General features: G+C 40.2%; 1 protein-coding gene across 1 annotated transcript in view; it reads right to left on the bottom strand.

The window, feature by feature from the left end:
• The window catches only part of KIF26A (kinesin family member 26A), a 96263-nt gene that overhangs the window by 59158 nt on the left and 12965 nt on the right, over window positions 1-24140 (bottom strand). Inside the window, exon 3 of the mRNA XM_042813616.1 lies at window positions 5933-6433. Within this exon, the coding sequence (XP_042669550.1) occupies window positions 5933-6433 (501 nt within the window). The remainder of the gene's footprint in view (window positions 1-5932; window positions 6434-24140) is intronic.

Genomic DNA, 24140 nt, shown 5'->3' with positions numbered 1-24140 from the left:
AAGGTAAAATCTGTAGATTATCAACTGCAAATAATCTCTGAAGTCTGCTTGTTTTAAATCTACCTCTGATTAGTATAGGTGAAGTCTGGGCCAACATTTTTTATTATTGCTTGTTGACTGCAATTGTCAAAAAGGCCACTATGGATTTGTTTCCATCTGAGAGCTGTAATAATAACTGCTTAGCCTGGAGGGGTGAAGGATCAAAAGAACTGTGCTTTCAGGTGGTAATCTGAGCACCAAGAGGGTCTGAGTCCTGAGGATAGTTGCCCTGTCCCACAACTGTAAAACCAACACCATGGCAGAAGTTTCAAATACACAGTATAAGGGGATACAAACCACACCTTCACCTATAAAAATGCTTATTTTCACCTTGCAGCCAATACCCCTTCCACCAACTCTGCCTATTTTTCATGCATCACTCTGATACCTGGAGCTATGTCAGCTTATTTTCACCATCAGCATCCCATACTGGGAGCAATCTAAAAAAAAAAAAAAAAAATTAAAATGACCACAGAGTCCTTAGCAATCACACAGAACAGTGTTAATTAACACATTTCTGTGTGTTTTGTGTGTGTACAGCGCTAAATTTCTAACATGCAGTTTCTTGGCTGCTGAGATAAGGTCAACCTTGCAACTCTAAATGTAAGTGAATGTAAGATACTGCTGATGGTGTTGTCCTCTCACATCTCCCTCCACACAGGAACTGTAAATTTAGGTCAGGATGAGAGAGCTTTTAGTAACTTGGATCAAAAGGTTTCCGTTTCTTGTTTGGACTTGGTAAAAAAAGTGACCAACTCTAGCTTTCTTTGCTCGTCTCGTTCCTTGACATACCTCCTCTGAAGAACCTCTTTAGCACCTCTAAAGTTAAAGAGAATACATTAAAGTCTCTATGCAGTCTCAGCCCCACTACTAGTCTGAGGTTTGCTGTTGCTTTCTGCAGATTCAAGTTGTTATCCATCTTGTCTGAGAAACATCCCAAAGCTCAAAGTCATCCAAATGTCTTATAGATAAGATTTATGGTCAAAGCACTGTATTTTGTTTCGTTACAAAATATATTTCACACCCAGTATTAATAAAAGGTCACCAAGAAAGCTATCAAGAAAGATTTTAAAAATCCATTTGGTATGGCATTTATCAATGTAAAAAAGTAACTTCTGAAAAGTAAATCTTCTCATCGTACTGTTTCCTTAGTCAGTTTCTATTACATCTTCTAAGCAAAATGTAAGTCATCTTTGCTTTAAACAAAGGAAAAGGATTTCAGAAAAGTCAAGGGCTGAGCAACCCTCAAACGAATCCATCTGGTTCACATTAGAAATATGTCGTCTTCTTACCAAAGGACTCCAGGAAAGTTTAAAGTCTGACTAAAATAGCTTTCAGAATCTTTTCAAATAATAAAAATTAACAGAACTCTTCAACTTATGAAGACATGCACCCATTCACACCCATGCCCACTTTTTAACCCCACAGTTAAAGAACCTCACTCTATCTAGACATAAATATAGCTTTGAACTTGTGAATACTTTCAAGGACACACACTGGACTACTGATAAATTCACAATTTTATACACCTATGCTTTAAAGTCTTTTTAAATCATTCATTTCTCCAGATTTCCTAGTTTCCTAATGGAGTAGGTTTCTTCTTAAATACATTTCTAAAGCAAGTTAGATACAAGTAAACATGCAATGAAGTCGCAGTACTTTGCCTTATAACCAGCTCCATTCATGAATATTCAAATTAGAAATGAAGTGTGGCAAAGATTTCATTTTGCATAAGATGAAAGAAAAAGCAATTTGCAAAACAAGCTCTATTTCACCGTGATGTTTTTACACTGCATGGCTAACATTACCACTTTTATTCAGCACATAATGCTGCATACTAATAACAGTCAATTCAAAGCATGCAGTTGAACCTCTTTTTCCCACAGCAAGTAATATATGCAGGCATTTCTAATAGGGGTACAATGTATTTTTAGTACTTATTATTTTCTGCATCTCAGGCAGGATCTCAGTTCTAGAAAGACTAAATCCCCCCTTCCTTCTCTATGTTAAGCAGTGTGGTACCAATGCTAAGCACTGCTTACATACTTTTTCATTTGAGTAGTAACCTTGCATTCATTTGTCAGGTTTAGAATTAAAAACATCAATATAAAACTATGTACTAATTACAATTGTCAGTCGTCCACTGCAAATCAGCTGTCTTACATGGAGTTATGTCAGCTCCCTCCCCTCCACAGTGTTCACTGCCTGGTCAAACTACTTATCACTGCTACTGGTGATTATTTTGTGTAATTTTTCACAACAGGCCACTTGGGTAAAGCCACTGATTACATCTTCACCTCTTGCACTCTTATTGCAATCCTCATCCTCCCCTCCCTGGACCCTCCTCCAGATCCTTAATTACTGTTCCTTTTCACAGCTCCTGAAGACCACTGTTATTATTTCAGTTTGAGCAGCACTTGCACTACGCTTTGAAGATACATTCATGTTCAAAGAAATTTATAATCTATATAATGGATTTTCACACTTGAACTCCAAACATTTATTAAAAATTTACGATGTACTGCACTTCTGACCCCAAACATTCAGCTCAGAAGTGTTTTCATAAATGTAAGTGACATTACAAGGTAATACATGCAAGTTTGGGGAAGGAGATGAGAAGAGCAGAAATCAAATAATCTTTTTATCTCCGCAGACAATTGCAGTACTACCACTGTTAAAACTAACAATAATAAAAGAATATATATGTATGGAACCTGGAGAACAGTTTGTAGATACAAGGTCTCCTAAAGTTTGGCAGCCATGTGTAGTTAAACATTTTCAAGGCACCCACCTGGGTTCTGGCTCCAGCAGAAAGCAACAGACATCTTCAACAGTTGAGGTGAGCAAAGATAGATGTCTAAGATGAGCCAGGACAGACAACCAACATGAGAGGAACAAAGCACTTCTTAGAGGTGCCTGGTACTCTCCCACTGCTATAAAGGAAGGCTCTGTAATTAGCTTAGAATAAACACCTGTCTTTCTGGCAGTTGAAAACAGTTGAGATGAATCCCAGCCTTCATCTGCATCTGTCATCCAGTCTTTAGAAAATGAATTAAGCTCACTTCAAGTGTGGCACTGAGTTATATCACTGAGATGTAAAGCACTTAGAAAACAGTTTCCTAGCAAGGAGTGCAGCACTGTTGCAAGAAAAACCCTCCATGGAGGGGGGCTGGAGGGAAAAGGGAAAACTGCAGGTTCCAAGTGAATCAGGGGCATTTGCAGAGTAGTCAAAATAACATCACAAGTAAGAGCGTGAAGTCCTCAGGGCAGGAGCTGTCTTTTCTTCTTCATTTATGCAGTATCATGAGGGCTCCAAGATGCAGTCATGTTACAAGTAATAAATAATTCAGTGCTATCCTTTTCACTGCATTTGTTTTCCTTGCTCTAGAATTCCTCTAACCAGACCAGCTCACATCTTAACATGGGCTCCATATTTGAAGGTTTGCTCCACAGCTGCAACACTGGCTTTCATTCTGGTGAAACTGAGGAAGTAACCTAAACTTGAACTATCCACTCAACTCTTCATTTCAATGACGCCTCAACTAGAAGACAATATCCTGCTAAAGCACTTGTATTTAGACTGACATGGGACAAAAAGATGTCAGTTAGAGAGAGATACAAGAGTCATCAAAAGTCTAGAAATCATTACTACATTATTACATTACAAGAAAAGGCTCAATGCCTGATTTATTTTCTGGTAAAGATTGGAAACATGACAACAAACTTCAAATAGAAAAGAAAAACCTACGAAAAAAAAACAGAATAAATTCTTCTCCAGCTACACTAACAGGCAACTGGAATAATGGGTTTAATATGCAGCAGTGGAGATTGATTTTTGCTTATTTATTTCAAAAGACAAGAAAACCTTCCTAATGGGAAAGGAGGTTGACAACTGACAGTCAGTAGAACTTGTGACATCTCAAACATGACAAATTCATAGGATGAAGTAAGACAAGCACTGGACAAGAATGCTGCTCCAGATCAGCCAGTTCCTGAAATCCCCCCAACCTTATATCCAACCTATGGGGAAAAGCAATGGCAGGCACTTTCCCACCTTTCCCACCCAAACAGCTTCATCAGACACAAGGCTCTTAATAACACAAAAGGCAATAGGAGAATTCAGACACAGAAAGGATATTGTGGACAGAGAAGAACAGAGTTGGGCTTAAATCAAAAGAAAAAAAGATAGCTTTTTTCCAAAAGCTGCTTCTAGAACTAAACTGTTCTTGCAGATGACTGGATCGCGTCCAAGCAACCTCCAGCACTCAGTCTAACACTGTCTATCCTTTCATTTAAAGGTCACTTTTCCAGGCTATTGAGCTTTTTTGCACATTTCTAGATTGCACTTCAGATCTGTTGCATTACACACAGTTTTACTTCACAGAGGTTAAATGAGGTAGCTCATTTTTATCGTAGGGTAATGCAGTGGTTAGGGGAAACCACATCTATCAGTGAGCATGGTTAAACAGAAAGAAATTTGGAGCTGGCAGTTAGTAAATTATTTAAAACATGAAAAGGGCAGGAAAGAAATGAGTAGAGAAACTGAAATACTTGTGCTTCCACAGACTGTAAGCCTCTTAAGCCAAAAGCTTTCTCATTTTCCTACATTTCTGTGATATACACAGAATTAAAAGGAGACTACAATGCCACATGCCTTAACATTGGCCATAGCGATCCCGAACAGAGTAGCATTTTAGAGAACAGGACTCACAGAAGCAGTTCCTCATAACAGTTGAACAGAACGTTTTTTGTCCCTTTTTCTAAAGGCAATATCATAGAGATCAGTACATCAATAAAGATACACCAGATACAAATGGGGGCCTCTCAAAACATTGGTACATGCAAGCATTCACAGATTTCCACATGAGAGAAAAGTATGGGAAGGAGGAATCATGTCTCTGAAGACTCTTCTGGAAGGAAATACAGCAGCCTTCCTGTAAAAGTAACATTATACAATGGCATTCTTAAAATGTTTATCACTGATATCTCGGAGCTGAACCATCTGATGCTTACCAAGTAATATTTGGTAGTGTTCATATATAACAGCACGTAGAGCATTATGTTACATTCAAAGCTGTCTAGCACCAGCATCCCTAGCCTTCAAAGATCTGTTGCAATACCTAAGTAAAAAGCATGACTTCTGTTCACTATCAAGGGAAAATGGCTTATATCTTAGTCTGTGTATCATTTTGTACTCAGCGCATTCAATAGGTGATCACAAATGTTTAATGAAAGTGGTTGTCAATGTGATGTGCACCTCTATTAAGATCTTTCCTTTCTCACAAGAGTTCTTATAATATATATCACATACAGGAATGGTTTAAAACCAACTTTAATGCTTAGAATCGAAGTGCAGCAGTATTTACAGAAGTGTGGCACAGAGGCTACCTTCTGAACATCCTCCTGCACAGCAAGCTGTTTTGCAGCACACTTAACTTGAAGATTAATTCTCCCCATCGCAGCCTATCAACATCACCTGTTGAATTGAACAGCCTTAAAGTTCAGCACTAAACTTGAGGGTCAAGTTCACCTTTGATACAGGTCCCATGAAGCCCCCAAAATTTTTTATGTAACCAACCTCGCCTTTTATGGTTTTCTGAAGAGGTCACCAGGTATTTGACAGCCAAATAACACCACCTGCATCCACAAAGCTACAATAGTCACAAAAAACATCTGAGGAAAGGATGTCACCATCTGAGATAAAAAAGCAAATTCCTTGTGATATCTGACAGAACATCGTTCAAAGCTTGTTTTAAGCTATTCAGTTCCTGAAACACGGCTTAGAATACCATTAGCTGATCCTCTCTAACATAAATACACATACATCTCACATTTTTTCCTTTATCCACACACACGTAAACAAAAGTTGTGCATCTGCGTTATCACGACTTACTAGACAAGCCTGAGGCAGGAAGCTGTTCACCCTGGAGATACTCCACATGCCCTCGAGGTACTGCTGAGCTTGGATGGTGACTGAACTCAGCGCACCGCTGAGACCACTGGGAGCTACTGTGACTTGAACGCTGGAGTTTGGAAAACTGCCTGTGCCTTGAGACCATCCAAGTCCCTTCTTCCTCTCTGTCCCAGAGAAGAGATTTGGTGATTTTCCAGGTTGCCTGCCCACCTGCCCAGTAATCAGCGGCAGGTCCCGCTGGGAAGAGACTGTGACCACCCTGGGTACCATGCTGGTCACTGCTGTGGCACCGGGTGGGAGGTCGGGCATTTCTGAGTAGCTGGCTTGGTTGAGGGTGTGCATCATCTGGATGGCTTCCTGTTTCAGCTGGTTCAAGTGAGTGGCACAAGTTTCGCATCTGCTCTCTCCTTCATTCCTGTTTTTCTGTAAATAGTCAGGCACTTGAAGCTTGTCAAAAATTAAAGCTGATAATCGTGGGTCCTAGAGAAGGAGGGAGGAAGCAGAAAAAGAAAAAAAAAAAAAAAAAAAAAAAAAACACATTGAGTCAAAACACAGAAAGAGAAAAAGACAAAGTTCCACCCATGGAAACACTTTAAATCTCTACTGGTATTTACCAGGGGTTTTTTTTGTTTTGTTTTGTTTTTTTCCTGAATACCCCAAAAGACTTTCAGGTCATAGCTGACTAATAAACCGTAAGTGACTTCATTTGTATGAGACCCAGCATGAAAATTTTCATCAAATTAAACAATAGAGCTGTGGTGCACTTGATCTACTCATTTTTCTAATTAATTCTCCTTTGGAGACATCCAACGTGCTTGTGTTTTTCATGCTCAGAAGCAATGTTAGTTGAGATGCTGACCCTACAGGTATTGCAATGCATTTCAAAGGCATACCACCACCACCTTTAAACCAGGAAAATAAAATTTCAGATTATTAAAAAAATTAGTGCATGACTTGGTAAACATTTTGCTGTCCTCAGCCTCAGAAATGACTAACTAAGTAGCATAAAAACAGCTTACATGGTAGTGCTCAAAAACTGGCTCCTCTGCTAGCTAGGCCTGTTATTTCTCATCTTCACAACCCAGATGGCAGCAATATTCCCTTACACTACCCTTGCTTTGATGAGAAATAGATTTGAAACTACAGCCATGTGTGAAGGTGCGACAGTGTGCACACTAGGAAGCTGATTTAAAAGCAACACCTACTTTGCTCCCCTCCTCCACCTTGCTAGCTCATTTTAAGGCTGCCCAGAAATCTTAAAATCCTGTTCTGTGTTTCCAGTTCAGAGACAGAGTTACCTATCTCCTGAAACACACCAATGCCTTCCCATCCCCAGCACGCTACTGTAAAGATCAGCCAGGAGATTAAATCCAGCCCTGCTGTAAATCTGCTATCAAGATGAATGCTGTGCAGTAAAACTGACCCAACTTCACACACTCTCCTTCAGCTCTCTAAACAATTAAAATTTTAATGAAATCACAGCCAAAGGTTTATTTGTATAATTATTTTAAGTGAAAATATTTAATTTGCTTGTTCATAATGAGGGCGTGCAAAGCTAGTACATCAGCTACCCTGCATACGCTGGGGTATCCCTAGATCAGTACCCCTTTTAAAATCATATTACTTGATGCCAAATTGCAATTGCTCTCTAGGAAATGAATGCCCTATTAGAAAACTAACTCATTCTGGTTTTAATTACAACACACATCAATAAAACTCTTAAGAAGTCTAGGGACTGGTACTTTGGCTTTGCTCATTATTCTCTTTCAACTGTGCCATTTCCCTTTGCTCTGAATTTATAAAATCCTCAAACACTGCCCAACTTCTCCACCAGCAGCAGGGAACCTAGCTTGTTTTTAGCTGCTGGATTGCTCCTGCAGTAGTTTTTGATCTCATAAAATGCAGCATTGTGTTAATATAAACCATTGTGTATAGCATCACATCGCTCCACAGCCAAAAACCATTAACAAAAGTTACTTTTTCCACAGTAATTTAAATTATTGTTTATTTACTGGAAAAAATACCTCTCAGGCTAAGGGAAGCCGCTCCTGCTGTTGACTGAACAATACATTGTATTCACACTAGCGAGTGAATTTACAAACTCAAGTCAAAGACAGTATTTCATCTTTGCCTCTTTTCTCTTTATTGAGGCTTAAAACGCTTTTGAAGTTGCTCCATTCGTCTACCCTCCTGAGCAAGAAAATTCTTTCCCTTCAAGTCTCCCAGAAGTCAAAACCGCTAAATTAACAAATATTAGGAAAAAATATATATATATATTTCAGAAACTTTTTTTCTAAGCCGGTGGCACTTTGGCAGAAAGGTGCAGTTGGTTAGACTGGAAGTTATCACAACACAGCCCTGCAGGCACCGTTATGCTTCAGGCAAGCCAAAGACCATGCCTTACACCTCACAAGAAAAACAAACAGCCCACACTTTGCAGAAACTCCTCCAAATGAGAGCCCTCTGAGCACACTCTCGCAGTCAACAACCCAGCACTGATTGCACAGCCCCCCAAAAACACCGCTGCTCAGTTCCATGCCACCAGGTCGCGGCCTGGCACTCAAGGAAACTCTAACTAGCAATAGAACTAGAAGGAATGGCCACAAGTGGGGGAGGTTCAGGTTGGATATTAAGAAAAGTTTCTCCCCCAAAAGAGGGATCAGATGCAGGAATTGGATGCCCAGGGAGGTGGTTGAGTCACGAAACATTTAGATGATGTACTAAGGGACATGGTTTAGTGGGGAAATTGGTGGTAGGTTGGTCTAGATGATCTTGGAGGCCTTTTCCAATCTTGAGGACCCTGTGAAGTACCTGTGTCTCCTGCTGACCTGGGCCTCATCTGGCAATGCTTACATTGCTATCAAATGTCAAAAGTTTCAAATAAGCAATTAAAGCAAATCACTCGGTGAAGCAGGCTTCTCATTTGAAAGAAACAACTTTCTTTTGATGTAAAGAAAATTAATGAGCCCCCAGTTCCAGCTCCATAAACAGAGTTCACAGCGCAAGGCAGAGCAGAGTCAGGCAGTACTGCAGTTACAAGGAAACTAAGTGGATGGCATATTAAAAAGGGGAGGAAATAGATCTATTTAGATTATACAAAACACAGAATCATAGAATCATTAAGGCTGGAAAACATCCTCTAAAATCATCTAGTCCAACTGTCCATCTAACACTAATATTGCACACTGACCATGTCAGTCAGTGCCACATCTCCCCATTTCTTGAACACCTCCAGGGATGCTGACTCCACCTTGGGCAGCCTGTGCCAATGCCTCTTCCTCAGAAGAAATTTTTCCTAATGTTCAACCTGAAAACAAACTATATAAGCACACTTTATGGCAAAAAAAAAAAAAAAAAAAAGACCCCTTCCAATTTCTATAAAAGGCCATCTCATTTCCAACTGCCAGGCCCTTACAGCATTGTAGCCCTTTCCCTACTGATGTTGGTAGTCATCCCTCCCTCCTCCAGCTCCCTCTCAGAGGGCCCAGCTGTGAGCTTAGATTACTTTTATTTTTCCACTCCCTGTGACAAAAACACCTGGCTAATGATTGGGCGTGAAGGGCAGAGGAAATGCAAGTTACTGTTAAAAACATTAAGCGGAACTTAAAAGTTAAGTCAGTCCCAATAAAGAGGTTTTACTACCTGGTGACAACGCCTGGACCTGGGGAGCCCCTGTTTCAGCAGCATGCGACCTAACGAGTCTGGGTGGAAGTTGCCTTCTCATGTTTTACAGAGGAAGAAAATAAAGCAGAGTGACCAAATGTGTTACAGGCACAGATGGGGAGCAGTTAAAGTCATCCTCATCACAGCTCTGCCGGCAGGGAGGGGAACAGACAAAGCAGGCGTGCAAGCTGGGGGTACTGACACAATACTCAAGCACACAATCTACAAACCCACCCAAACAGTGCTCCAAATCCACTTCTGTCTGCTGTGCTACAAAATTGACTCACCCTGTTAACTTCTGCTTCCAAATTTTAGAGTTCCAAATGCTCCAGACTGCTAGATGAACAAAATAAATGGTTCTGCTACAGACCACTGCACTCGGGTGCCCAGCAAGCCCCCAGTGTGATAATTAGACATAACTGTGTGAGCAAAAGTTTTCTGAAACACCTGAATTTGTCAGTGTTTTCCAGCAAGTGGCTGTTACAGACACAAGTGACCTTACAAGCTCCTGGGAGTCTTAATCATACATGTGCAACTTGCCCCAAGGATGAGCATGCACACCTGGTTTGAAAGTGCTTCCTAGCTGAACCAAGGAAGACAATAAACATAGAAAATCAGGACTGTGTTCAAGCTAGAAATAATAGAAAATACCCACATAGTTCAATACTGTTGCATTTAGCCTGGAGTTTGCCTTCACGCTTTGTCTCTGAATGTAGAGAGTGAGTACAGAAAACACACTCAGATCTGAAAGCATATGCAGTAATTTGTAACAGAAGGAAAAATAAAAACAGTAATTTTAATTCACGCAACCCTCTCTGATGTGAAACTTAACTGCTGCAGTTCCTCCCTGTGAAATCCATCACACACCAAGCAGGCTTCCAGCAACGCAACTAACACCAAAGCATGTGGGGCACAAAGAAAGGTCAGCATCTCACAACTGTAAATTACTACAGCCTGAGACCACAATCCTTGAAACTACAAACATACTCAAAGCAACTGTGATGTGTCCAAAGACACGGAAAAAGACTGATAATCCACTACAGCTTAGGCACAAAAATAACATGCAGATTTTCAAAAGCATGCAACATCAAATGACCTTGCTGGAGCTCAGCTCTTTGAAGCCTGAGTGACATGCACTTAAAAACAAAAACTCAAATTCTCTGGAAATTTTACTGTAATCTGCAATTTATCAGTAAATTCCGAAGTATTTAAAGACTGCGTTTAAATTTTGCCAACAAAGAGTGATAGAAAGCTTTGCAAAAGAGAAACAAGTATACAGACTTTAAATCTTACCTGCAGCCACTGACTTCTAACTCCCAAACTAAGCAATAGGAGAGGATGTAGAAAAGCATCTGGATTCTCACTTAAGAAGTCACTGAAGTAATACCCACCCATCTGTAACCTAATCCTTGCAGTGAGGAACTATCCAGAGAGTGCGAACAAACGATGACGAACAAATGATGAAAAGTCAAATTGCCAACAACCACTCTCTGTAATTACCTGTAATTCTGCCTGCTGCTACTTTCTGCAATGCAAGTTTACCTGCAGCAGTATTCAGAATTAAATGAAATCTTGATATAAAGATAATCAAGAAAAGAAAGAAGCATTGAATGGTACACTGAAAAACATCCTTAAACACAGACAAGGCAAACCACATTTTTAAAAGATGCTTTGGGAGAATGAAATGTGCTTTCCCAGTGCAAATGGATCAATGATAATGATTTTTTGTCTTAATTGTCTTTGCCAATTTCTGCTATGCTGCTTACAAATTAGTTTTTATCTTACATGACATTGTGGAATATCCACTAACATGCTCTATATTGACAAATATGTTGAAGGTTGAGGTTTGCTATCCACTGCATAATCATTGATAGAAAGAAAAAAAAAAAAAAGGAAGGAAAAAAGAACATGCTACAGATACCATTCAATGTAATCAAACTAAAAAACATGCTGATAGCTTTTTGTTTTTAAAAAGTTTCCACATGGCTAATTATCTCAAGGGACTGAAAATACAAGCTCTAATTCTTCAAGTAAGCCACGCTGCAAGATCATTTGGTTACTGACCTATGTTTTATCAGAGTGTAAACAATCAAGGAAAAATAAACACACAAAGCTTTTGCAAGATGGGAATTCACAGCAAATCCCTTCTTCCAGGGGGATGTGGAACTTGCAGTGTAACTTAGCTGTCTGTGGAAGCAGCTAGCCCTCTGAACTAAGCAGGACAGCAATCAATGTTTCCAAAGCAAAACACACATGAATTAAGAAACAGATGTATTTTAAGGCCAAATTCCATTTCATCTCTCTACCTGAATGCCTCACTACCTTTAAGCAGATTAATTTAAGCGAATGGATTGCGGTCCTTGCCCTATGCTGTCCATCACCAAGACTTCTTCCAATCTCCAGTCCCATTATTTTGCTTCTAACTCCAACCTGAGGCAGAGCACACAGACATATCCACTATTGACTCTGGCCAGCTGAGTCTCAACCCAATTTATTTTCATCTTTGGCAACCCAAAGAGTTTGGGGGAAAATACATGTATCAGAGCACATTTTATTTCTTACTTTATAAGTATACTGCATCTCTTTCAAACATCTTCATAACAAAGGTCAGGCAATATGCTACAAAGTGCTAAAAAAACACATGACCCCACACTAAAAATGGCTGCAGCGTGTTTAGTTATTCTGAAGCCTCCACTGATCTCTATTTATTTCCATTTCCTGCCCACTTTAATGTACTTCAGTGGCCCGCAGTAAAGTTAAAGCAATAGGTGTCTGTCATAAAGATGAATAGTGCTATTGGAATGCATAATACAGTGGAAAGAGGAAATGAGAGCAATCTGGTTTATTTACATCTCAGACTCCCATCAGCACCTCAACCCAGCTCCCAATGGTTTCAGGGGCCTTTCCTGTTATCTTCTGTGCAGTTCCCTGCAATGATTTGGCTTTTAACCTCCCAGAACCAGAGAGTGTGAGCTGATCTCTGAGATTTGTGTGTTTGTGAGCCAGTACAGTATGGGAGCAAACAGCCATGCATTGCGTTCAGTGCAAAGGAAACAAAATAAAGGTAGCACTCATGATTTAAAACAATTAGAGACACACACAAAACAAAAGATCCCAAAGAGATCTGCTATCATACTTAAATTTAGATCAACGCACAGAAACCTGACTACTTCTGAAAAATAGTAATTACCGTATTACAAAATATTACTTTTAATCTCCTTTCTTTACAATCTAATTAAACAGATATTTTATTTGCCTTTGGAAAATGTTTTTCTTAATTTGATTCAATTTTAACATTCCACACGTTCTATAAACTACACATTCAAACCAGTATGTAATTTTGTGCTTATTTTTAACAGTCTATGACTTCATTTAAAAATGATGTGTTTTAATTTGCATGTTTATTGTTGGTTTTAAGTAATCCTTTAATTTTCCCTCTCGGGTCTGTGGCTTACTGTAACTTCACAATGCAAATTCAGAACCGATTTTGTTCACATGATAACACTGTATTCTAACATCCATTGTGTTCTTCTTTCCCCTTTACTTTTTTTTTTTTTAACCTTCATTATTGTCATTTTGCACAGCACCAAGTGTTTGAGGAAATAGTTGCACATCCCATCACCACGCTGCACTTTGGTGTCCTTAAAACATCTCTGTTTTCACTATTACTTTCACAGAAACACATTTAGAGAATATTTAAGAGCTTAAAAAAATAATCATAGTTTTTCCATCATATTTCATTTTTCGAAACTGAAGGGTAAGCTGCTTATATAAAAAGTCAAAACTTCTTTTCTCTTTAAAAGGAAAAACGAAGAGCAAAACTACATGTTTATGAAAAATGTTAGAATGCCCATTCTGGAAACTGATGTCCTTTGCCACTATCTACCCTACATGTGGTTTGAGTTCAATCAGGCCACTCCAATCATACAGTACCTCTGAATTCCAGGACCTCTGAAAATCCGAGCAGCACTCACCACAAAGGAAACATGCCCTGTTGTCAGAATGCCTCAGAAACGTGATCCTTTGGTATCATTTTACTCAAAACAAAAGGCACTGTTTGCACTATCTCATTTATTCAGGCAACAGCTCATATTTTCAGAATCAGATCACAAGGGCAAGCCTTGTGAGACAGACTTCTCCAGTGATCTGGCCAGAGACCAGCAACCCAGCCCACACAGCCCAATGGACTGGGAGAGGAGAACGCTCTAGATGAGAACTTCAGCACATTTAAATGATTGTAACGACATTTATCTCAGGAGAAGCGTGCCCATTTGCATCAGGCAAACCTTCAGGGGGGGTTTTAGGAACGCCTGGACTCCAGCCTCAGTGGCCACAACCCTGGCTTTGAAAAACTGAAGAGAGAAAAAAAATGCTTGGAGCACTCAGGACATCTGCATACGAACCCTACAACTGTTGCAGTCCAACCATCTGAACCCAATTAAAAGCACGTTCAGCAGCAGAAGTTAGGGAGTGGACACATCTTCCAAATGAGCATCATTAGCATAAAGTAGATTTAAAATCAACTATGAAAACCAGTGCTTGGCATTGGATCACACCCTCTTAGCATCTCTTTCACTTGCTCATTTTATCAATTATTTGTTTGGTAAATGAATACTTGAGGACCGTAAAGAAACGATTTAGCTTACGGAATGGAAGGGCTGCCCACTGTGTATTCCTCCTGAAAGCTACAAATTACTGCACACAGTGCACAGTTAGCACATCATGCAGTCTGTCTCCGGAAATAAAGTGGATTACACTTATTCTTTATCTTCATTAAAGTGCTTCAGTTAAATTGTTTTGCCAAAAACTGACTTGTTGGCTGAAAAAAAATTGACTTTACATCTGAGTTTAAGCAACTTTGTAGTGTGTTAGAATTTTCCATTTTTCCTCTGGTTCAGACTTAAGAAAAACAAAAGAAAAGGAGCTTCCAAGCAGAGAAAATTAGCAACTAAGTGCACCTCCAATTCCTCAGCTTCAACCAGGCCACAAACTGCTCTGATGAGTCTGCTCTTGCTCCTTTACTTATTTGGTGGCACGTGTAGAAGAGCTGCTGTGGGGTGAATAGATTGGGGAGGTAGGTGGTGCTTCACATTTATTTCATACACCTTTTAGCAAAGAACTTCAGCAACTAATTTCACAAACTTGCCATCAGGTCTGCTGGAAAGCAGCACCCTGGTGCCTCTCACATCTCTGGACTTGGAGAGAACCACGATTCGTGGTTCTTGTTTGGTTTCAGTTAAGAGGCTAATGCACAGAAGTAACTGATTCCATTCTGCTTAACTAGTGTGTTCCACAGCTATGCTGTATTTACATGGTTCTCCCATTTCAATAGTTTATTTAGATGACAAGTTCAGCACTTAACACAACATTTTGGAACATGAGCCTGTAGCAGTGTCACACCAAAATACTATGTAAAATAAATGCAGTAAAATGGATAGTAGTAAGACACAGTTGTTGCTCATTTTGTTGATCCTACTGTTCTCCAGCACCTCTTACCAGAACATTATCAGATAATTTTTGTCCACAGAACAACTTATTTTCTAATGTAAGACTTATATGGGCTATACTGTAACTGTGAACAAGCACATATTCAGCCCTGTACCTTAAAACACCTAACAGGACCACTGAAAGGCACTGTACATTTTCCTGGCAACCTAAATGACAAGTGAGAAATTGACTTTTTTAAACTGCTCTCCCCTGTCAGCCAGCAAATGATGTGAGCAGGAAAACAGTGCTGTGATTAATGTCCACCTGTAATCCTTATGGCAGTAAGGCTGGGAAGTCCTGCAAAACCTGCACATTGTACAACCTCTTTCCATCCATATAACGTGAAATCAAAGCGGACTAACTCCCTTTGTCCAAGGTCTCTTTACTGCAAACACAGATCAACAACAGCCATGTCCACAGGCAGACCAAAAAAAAAAAAAAAAAGCACTCTGCCTGTGCTCAGGGCATCTTGAAAACCACGTTGGTATGGTTTATAAGCTCTGTTACAACACAGGATATGAACATAGTAAATACGTGGGCAGAGCGAGCTATAACACACATAGATGTAGACCTCTACAAACTCTTTCAAGCTCCTCACCAAAAAAAAAAAAAAAAAAAAAAAAAAAAAAAAAGCCTTATGTTCTGAGACACAGAAGCAATCAGACACCTGGCAACAACTTTCAACACCCTTCAAGCCAGATCCTATTAAAACCAGCAAGAAAGAGATGAAAGGCTGTAGCTCACCCTACCACTCACACTTACAGAGCTCTTAAACATTTATGGTATCTAATGTCACTTCTATAGAAATTCCACAAGCCTAGACAATGCTTAACATCACAGGATACATTTATACTTCCATTCACTTGTTAGTACTACATAAGAGGATGTTTTTAGTTTAATTTCTGTTCTCAGACCTTGAAAGACAAGCTTTCGCATCACCTGTTGGAAAAGGCCAAGTACAGAGAAGAACTATAGAAGAGAAATTACAGCCCCAAAGCAAGACCTAGGCCCTATGAATAGCCACAGTAACATTCATACTGAATACAAAGTCAGTATTTCCCTCTAAGTTCATGCATCCCCATTCCTGACTTCCAATCAACAGTGAAGACTTTCATCAACCCACTTCTCCATTTATCATAAAGCATCCACGAAATGCATGGAGTTGCTGGGAGAAGAGTTAAATTAATGTGCAAACATCCCCCCTTCGTTTGAAAATGAAGTTTTGTGGCAACAGATAGCGTTGTATCAAACTTGAAGCAAATCACTGGAAAAACACCATACATGTTACCCAAGGTGATTTATTATTATTATTACAGATGTAAATACACATTTAAAACCAGAAAATTGTGTGTAATCATGCCTTGCCAACATCCTTATAAAGTCTGACAGCTAGTCAAACAACTCTAATTGTGGACAGTGCCAAAACAGTCCTACAGATCCTTAGAGCTTGAGGCCATTGAAGATAACCATCTCTTCTGGCCTCCTACACATCAGAGCCTTGCTAATTTCAGCCACGAGATGCAATGACCCCAACAGGCCTATTTAATGAAAATTGGGACTTTAGGCATTTAAGAAACATTCACTTTTACTTCGATCCACAGGTCTTTCAAAGCCACAGTGCTTCTGAACAAATCGTATTTTTGAAGTGCTATGAATAAAATATACAATCAAGCAGACAGCAACAGCACTTGAGGTGATGTAAATCCCAAGCTGACACACGCTGTTCTTTGCTGTTGTGCTAGCTTATATCAGTGAGGCCAGGATCTTTATTCCATATGATCAACTTGAGAAATCCTTGTGGTTGACTCCAGGACTCCCAGTTTGTGAGACAGCACCATCCCAAACAGTGGCTGTGTACTGGTAACCTTTGATTTACTCCTGCAGCTCTAGTCTCAGAGCAATCCATTATGCAGGATATGCTTAAAAATGTGTGTTTTACTTCACAAGGCTGATGCTGTGATTCACAGGGAAAACCAGCTCAGAAGGCACAGATTGGGATGTTACTGCTCCAGTTTCAATCAGCAAACACTCAGTGAAATAAATTTACATCAGCTTCTCATGGAAGTCCCTGCACGAAGATGTTAGGCAAGATTTGTTCAAGAACGCAGTCTCAGGAGCTATTCAGCAGCAATCAGAGGTAAGCCAAAAAATAAATAAAATGAAAATGGGACCAGCTAGAATAACAAAGCAGTACAGCCAAGGCAGCATCCACATGACAAGCAGAGGCTTCTCCAGAGCAATCAGAACAACTGTCCACAGATCTTGCCAATGAGCCAGATGCTGCTGCTGGAAGAAGGCTTGTGTTGACATAAACTCAGAGATGTGAGATGCTTAACGCTGAGAGCAATCAATCTCCACAATTACTATCTGGCTGCCAAGATTCACCATTATGCCACAGATAGATGAAAACAAACTTCATAAAACACATGCAGATTCTACATGACGTCAAACTTCCCCCTCCTCCTTACTCCTCTGAAACAAACCGGCAGTCTGGGTGTAGCCACAAATGACCTGATGCTTTTCCTGAGTTAACAACAGAACCAGGAAAGAATATCGTCGGCTAACAGCTCGCTGTGCACACCCTGCCAAAAAGCCAATGAACTTATCATACTGTATAGGAAATTCCTATCTTCCACACCAATTAGTGACCCAACAGTGATTGATTTTATAATCCCAAACTTTATTTACAAAGTAACTTCCTCTGGGACCAACTTTCCATTACCCAATATGTGGAAAACTGCATACAGTCAGTGCATGAAGAATCAAGGAAAAATAAGTGCTATTTAAACCCCAACTGTACCATACCTCCACATTCTTGCTTTCCTAAGGGAGATGCACTTTTGACAGTTACTTCCTTTCCCTGCCCTAACATCCTATCTCCACCATACACCGGCTGGGCTCTCAATCAAAACAGAAACAACAACAGGAACCAGCAGTTATTCATTACAATAGGATCAAAACATCTCTAGGCACTAGAGCTGTGCCAAGTCACTGTCCTTGAAGACCCTGCTGCAATCCACTTCTTCCCCCCCATATTGGACACTGAAGTGGCTCCACTTCAATGTGAGGCACTGCGTATTAAAAATCCCAGCTTTTTAATCTGAATCCACTCAGGAGCAGGCAGCCACATCTCAGAACTGCAGGAGGCAATGAAACTGCCCACAGAAAGGTGAGAAGATTAGCTGGTCAACAACATAGGCTGATATTTACCCTTAATTTTAATCAAGCTAACATTAGCTTTAGCTCCAGTCTATAAAACCGGAATTGCACTGCACACTAACTACCAGTGTAATCACAGCAACAGCACCACAGTATGATTACTGGGCACTAATTATATTTTATAAAGAGTTAAAGACAATCAACTACATGTAATTGAGATTTATATGCAGTTTTCCACTGACCTGCAAACAGCTTCATACATTAATAAGTTAACACTATTGCTAGAAACAAAGCAAACAGTTACATCCACATGACAAAATACATGAAGCATGAGAGCCAGATGTTGGGTCCTTTCATCGAGGAAGTAATTATTTAATTCCTGGAAAAAGAATTTCTCTCTCTTTATTCCATCGACATATAATAGTGCTCATAAAAGATCCAGTCCTGGCTCCAGAGCCTGGCCTGGGTCCAAATCTGCAATGCTGCACAGGCATAAGAAACAAGGGTCTCCTCTTCCTGCCATGAAGACACTTGTGGGCAGTAAGAGGCATTCTCAGAACACATCCACACCTCCTTGTTCCATGCACTGCATTGCAGCCCCCACAGTGGCTGCTAACAGAGACCGTGCTGCCTGCTGTGTCTCTCCAGGAAGGCTAATCCTCCACAGAAGAGCATTACAGGGATCACTGGGAAGCTGCCACCCCTCTCCATCACAGCTGCTGACCTCCAGCTCCACGAGGTCCCCTTGGTCATCAAACTAACAGCTCCTCACTACAAGCACTGCTGGGAGCTGCTTGTCTTCCTTCCCTGAGTCTTTTTTGCCAAACCCTTCTTGCCCATTGTCCTCCCAGCTAATAGCAGCCATTGTCTCTAACAGTCAGACACCTAACAGCCACCATCAGCAGACATCCAAAAATGTTCTGCTCTGACTCTGGAGCTGAAGGCAGAGCTATCTTGTCTGTCACCAGCCTCTGTCCTTGGCTTTACACCAGAATGCTTACAGAGGCAACAAAGATAAATATTTACACACTGTTCACATTTGGAGGCCCAGCTGGATCTAACCCCCTTGTGTCAAACTTGCAATTCTAAAATGTTTAATGAGTTTACCAAAATCACAAGTTACACAGAGCTCTGCATGACAAACCAGTCAACAGTCAGCAGTTTTGCAGACTGCACTTCAGATGGTGAAGAAGCATGTCCCTCTACAAGGTTATTTTAATTAAAAAAAAAAAAAAAAAAAAAAAAAAGAAGCCAGATTCAGTGCAAAAATACTAAACGCAAGGTAAGGCACAACAGAGAACCAGTTAATAAACAGATCCATTAACTAGGAAACGTTCCTGCAGCATTTAAAACTTTGCAAAATATTCCAACATACACCTGGTTATTGCTGCTACATCTGCTTCAGTTTTATGTAAGTTGGACCAAAGAGAAAGATAACCAAGTTTGCAGACATAATAAGACAAAAAATGACAACATGTTACTGTTAACTGCTCATGAAAAATGGCATAAAGAACTCAAATAAAGCAAGTGCACTGCTTGCAATGTTTAAAAGTTATCACATTTTGTAATGAACCATATATAACCAAACGGTGCTTTTCCTAGTGCTGAAGAAGAGTAATTTTATTCTGAACTAAGGATTCCATCATAAAATGAAAGGAAATTCACAGTCTGAACAATCACAGTTGTGCTGAGAACATTTTTAGGCATATGGCAAATTTATAATGGTCATTGGGGATGAAGAGCTAAAATTCTGTTGCAGGTTCTGAATTCAAGACATTTCACATAAAACTGTATCTCAGGAAACAATAAACTGCTAACTGTGTAGCATCATAACATTATGGGCAACATTCAGCATATGTAAATCTGACTGCATCAAATATGAATCCTATTTTCATTCCAAAGACCAGTTATTTCATAAAGGGTTCAAGTAAGACAAAGCAATTGTCTGTAGGTATCAAGAGAAAAGAAGAAAGATGAGGTCCTTCTGAACTTTATACAATCTGAGTTCCCTCAGCATCACGCAGCCACAACATGCAATGCAACGTTCCCAAGTTAATGCCCTGATTACTATTGTAAGACTGTCGTTTAAATAGTTCCTTCCTGTTTAAAATGCAGAAAGCCAAATGTGTTTTCCCACCACTAAGCATTGTGTAAGACTCCTTTCTGTTCCAGCAAGCTGGCTGAAGATGGATGAGCTTCCAAACTGATATCATTTTTAATTACGCGTTTTTTCTCTCATTACTAATTTCCTAAACATGTCTCTAATCTTGCAATGAAATCTGAGTGCAGTAGGTGTATCCACATACATCATGCTCTAGAAAATTAATATGAGATAATGATCAAGACTGCCACCATAACATAACCTGAAACAAGCAAGATACACGAGAGGTGATACACGCTCAGACTCTGATCTCAAGTGTTTCTGGAAAGCAGTGTTCGTGGATAGCTTCTCTCCCTCCCACGTCTTGAAGCCAGAAATGCATTTATTTGGGTATGGGGGAGGGAGATGCTTCCAGCACACATTACAGAGCAGCCTCTCCTACACGCTTTCTACCAGGTACTTACAAGCTTGCAATGCCCAATGCATATTTGCTCTTCCACTCTCTTACTGTAAATACTCTACCCAGAACCACCATTCCCATAAAGGATCAATAATTGCTTGCTCCTCTACAGGTGATAAATGCAGGTGGCCTAGCTCCCTCTCATCATCAGGGAGAAGCTCCCTCCACCTGGGACAAAGTTTCCTGGTAAGATACCCTTTCCAAAAGCATAGGACAGCAGAAAGCACTGAAGGTAGCCCATGCACCAATGGGGAAGGCACATGCCCCAAAAGGATCTCACACACAGCTGCATCAGATGCACTTTCAAGAAGGCAGTCGGGACTGTGTCCAGCACTAGCAGCCTAAGTCAGCCAAGTGCAGTTCACACACAGTCTTTCTTCATTCCTCAATTGTCTCTCACTGCCTGGAAGGCACTGCACAGGTTAACACACTGCAGCATTATCACCATTATACCAACGAGCAAGATGGTGACTTTAGGAGAGAAAACAAACAAACAAACAAAGCAGATGCCAAGGGTAACTATCACTGCATTTTTTCTCAGATTAAAAAAAAAAAAAAAAAAAAATTGCACACCAAATTCTTACAGGAGCAATACTTTCAGCACACCAGCTGCCTTCTCTTCAGCTGATGGATCCCAAATAAAAGGGGCAAATCCTAAAGACTGTTCACAGTGGCTAACATTTAAGAAATCAAATAAAGCAAAGAGTGATGAATCACAAGCGCTTAAATAAGCTTACATCTTCCAAGTGGTCTTAAAATATGCCACAAGTACGACTCTGCCTACTTACTCAAAGAAAAGGCAATCACTACAGTCTCATTCAAAAAATATAAAGGTGCAGAGAGATCAGTGCTATAGCTGAAGTGTATGCACCAGAGTAATGCACATAAAAAATGATGCATATATAAGGAGCACCAGCTGGAGAGACCTGGTATACGTGCAGCAAGTCACCAGCCCATAATCGCATGCTGAGAAAAATGCATATGCTAAACGGGTAAGTGCATCTAGGACTGTAACGCTAGTTGACTTGCCCTAGCCCCTCAGGAAGTCCATAGCACACACAGTGCCAATAGGCTGGAGGCAGGATGTTTCACTGTATTCATGCTGCTACAGAATCTGACTCAAGGAGAGAAAAAAAGAACAAACAAACAAAACAAAAAAAAAAACCCACAATTTTATGTTTTAAGAATAAAAAATTTTAAAAGATGTTTCCCAAAATTGCTACCGAATCTCTTTTTTTCTACATACTGACCAAGATCAAAAGCTTTAAATGCAGCTTCGACTTCCTTGAAAATCTGCTGAAGAAATTCGCCCTCCTATGAAAAAGCTTCATGAAAACAAATACATTTCTCCTACTAAACCTCATTCGGCAAAAGGAAGGAAAAGCTGAGGGATGCCCTCATTTTCCCTTTCCCATAGCTTCTTGAAAGGAACACAAAAAGCTACAAACCGGAGCATCACCAGAGCCTAGTTGTGTATCACCCACCCGTCACTGGAACTGACGGCCTGCACTGGACTCACGAGAACACACGGTGCTGAGCAGCACCATGTAGCCCTCCACCTCCCACAGAAATCAACTGACCGCTGAAAGCAAGCCTCTAAAGCGCCTTCCTTGGGTTATGACTGGTCTCCCACTTGTTTTTAATTCTCATTTGCTGACACCTCCTTTACAACCAGAGGGAAGGGTTCTTCATAAGAAGCTGTTTCAGTGGCTGCAGCTCGCATCTTAATCCACAGACTGCAGCAGGTCAGATTATCTACATGTATCAAAGACAACATTATGCTTTATAAGCTATTTTTCTGCCTCAGCAAGGAGTAAGCACGTTTTTATTTCTTACTATGTTTACCCATTACCTCACCACGCAGCATTATTGTTAGCCTTTCTGAGGCTCTCCTAGAATAGGAACATATAAAACAGGATTTCCTCCAGCTCTGCATACCTACTTATTCCAGAGTCATTAATGACATAGAACTCATTTGAACAAAGACTTAACATGAAATGAACATTCAAAACAGCTGGGAACAAAAATATATCTGCCTAGAACACTGCATCTCTGCTTTGTCTTCAAAATAAAGCCAAGGAGGCATAAATTTGCTTTAAAGACCAGTTTTACAGTAAAGTTCTCATGAGAAAAATGGAGGAGCTAAACATTTACATGTGGGACATGTTTACATATCCCAGTGGGTTCCAAATCAAATTTAATGCAGTCTTTTTTTTTGTACTGGAGATTAGAAGTAACTTCACTGCCATCAGAAAGAACTCCAAAGATGTAAAGACAGAAAAGATTCAAGTCCTGCACAAATGGCCTCCAGAAACCTAAACCAACCATGTATTCTCTTCCATACCATTATGAGTGACAGCTGGAATATCCAAAGCTCTAAGATTTTAAAATATTTCTGACCAATATTTTAAAGAAAACTTCTGGATGTACGTTTATAAGAAAAATACAAGTAATATTGCCCAAATATTTGCAGAAATTGTTTCCTGAGCTCATTACCACATCAGGGTTTTGGAAAGAGATGTTTATCAGCATGACTCCTTCATGTAGTTCCTGGCAGAGCCAGTGACACACTGTGACATATCCTACATCCATCACACCATGGGACGTGCCATCGAGAGCCCCATGCTGAGAAGCAGCACACCCAGCTCCCTTCTGCCCCCTCATTCCTCAGACAAATGTCCTGTGGCTACTCAGGGACGTGCTTTCAGAAGGCACCCTGCAAGCACAAGTATCCTAAAAATTAACAGAAATTTGGAAGAATGTTACAGGCAAAGAAACAAACAAAAACCAACAAGCCAGGCTAAAGACTGACCAATTATACGTGGCCCTGTGAAGGGCCAGAGATGCTAGGATGCAGAAAGAAGTAATCCAGAAGCTGCAAAGATATTGCTTGGGTTCAGTGCTTAACATCCAAAACTATTGTCGATCTCTTGAAGACCTCCATACCAACAGTGCACATGAGAGCACAGGCAGGCAGCCAAGCAGGCTGGGAGAAGCAGGCATGAGGCAAGGATGCAGGAAAAACACTACTGCTCACTTTAATGCTATCAGCTCCTCTCTGCCTGAGGATATTTCCTACCTCTACCTACAAACAGAGCTTCCAAGCCCTTAAGTAAACATTCTTTGAAGATAATGAAGCTTATTCTAATCTCACATTGGTGACACTCCTGCATTGTATTCAGCTGAGCTACAAGACTCCTGGGTAACTCCTTTGTAAAAATCAGGATTACCTTAACTCTTTGCTCTTACACAGACTTAAAAGGATCTTGTCAAAGCATAGAAAGAGACAGCTTTTTCACTCAGCACATCTACTTTTG

Source organism: Centrocercus urophasianus, unplaced genomic scaffold (assembly GCF_019232065.1).
Source record: "Centrocercus urophasianus isolate 14NV4802_14NV808 unplaced genomic scaffold, USGS_Curo_1.0 seq_14, whole genome shotgun sequence".
In the NCBI taxonomy this organism is placed as follows: Eukaryota; Metazoa; Chordata; class Aves; order Galliformes; family Phasianidae; genus Centrocercus; species Centrocercus urophasianus.
This window is presented reverse-complemented; position numbering and strand designations above follow the sequence as displayed.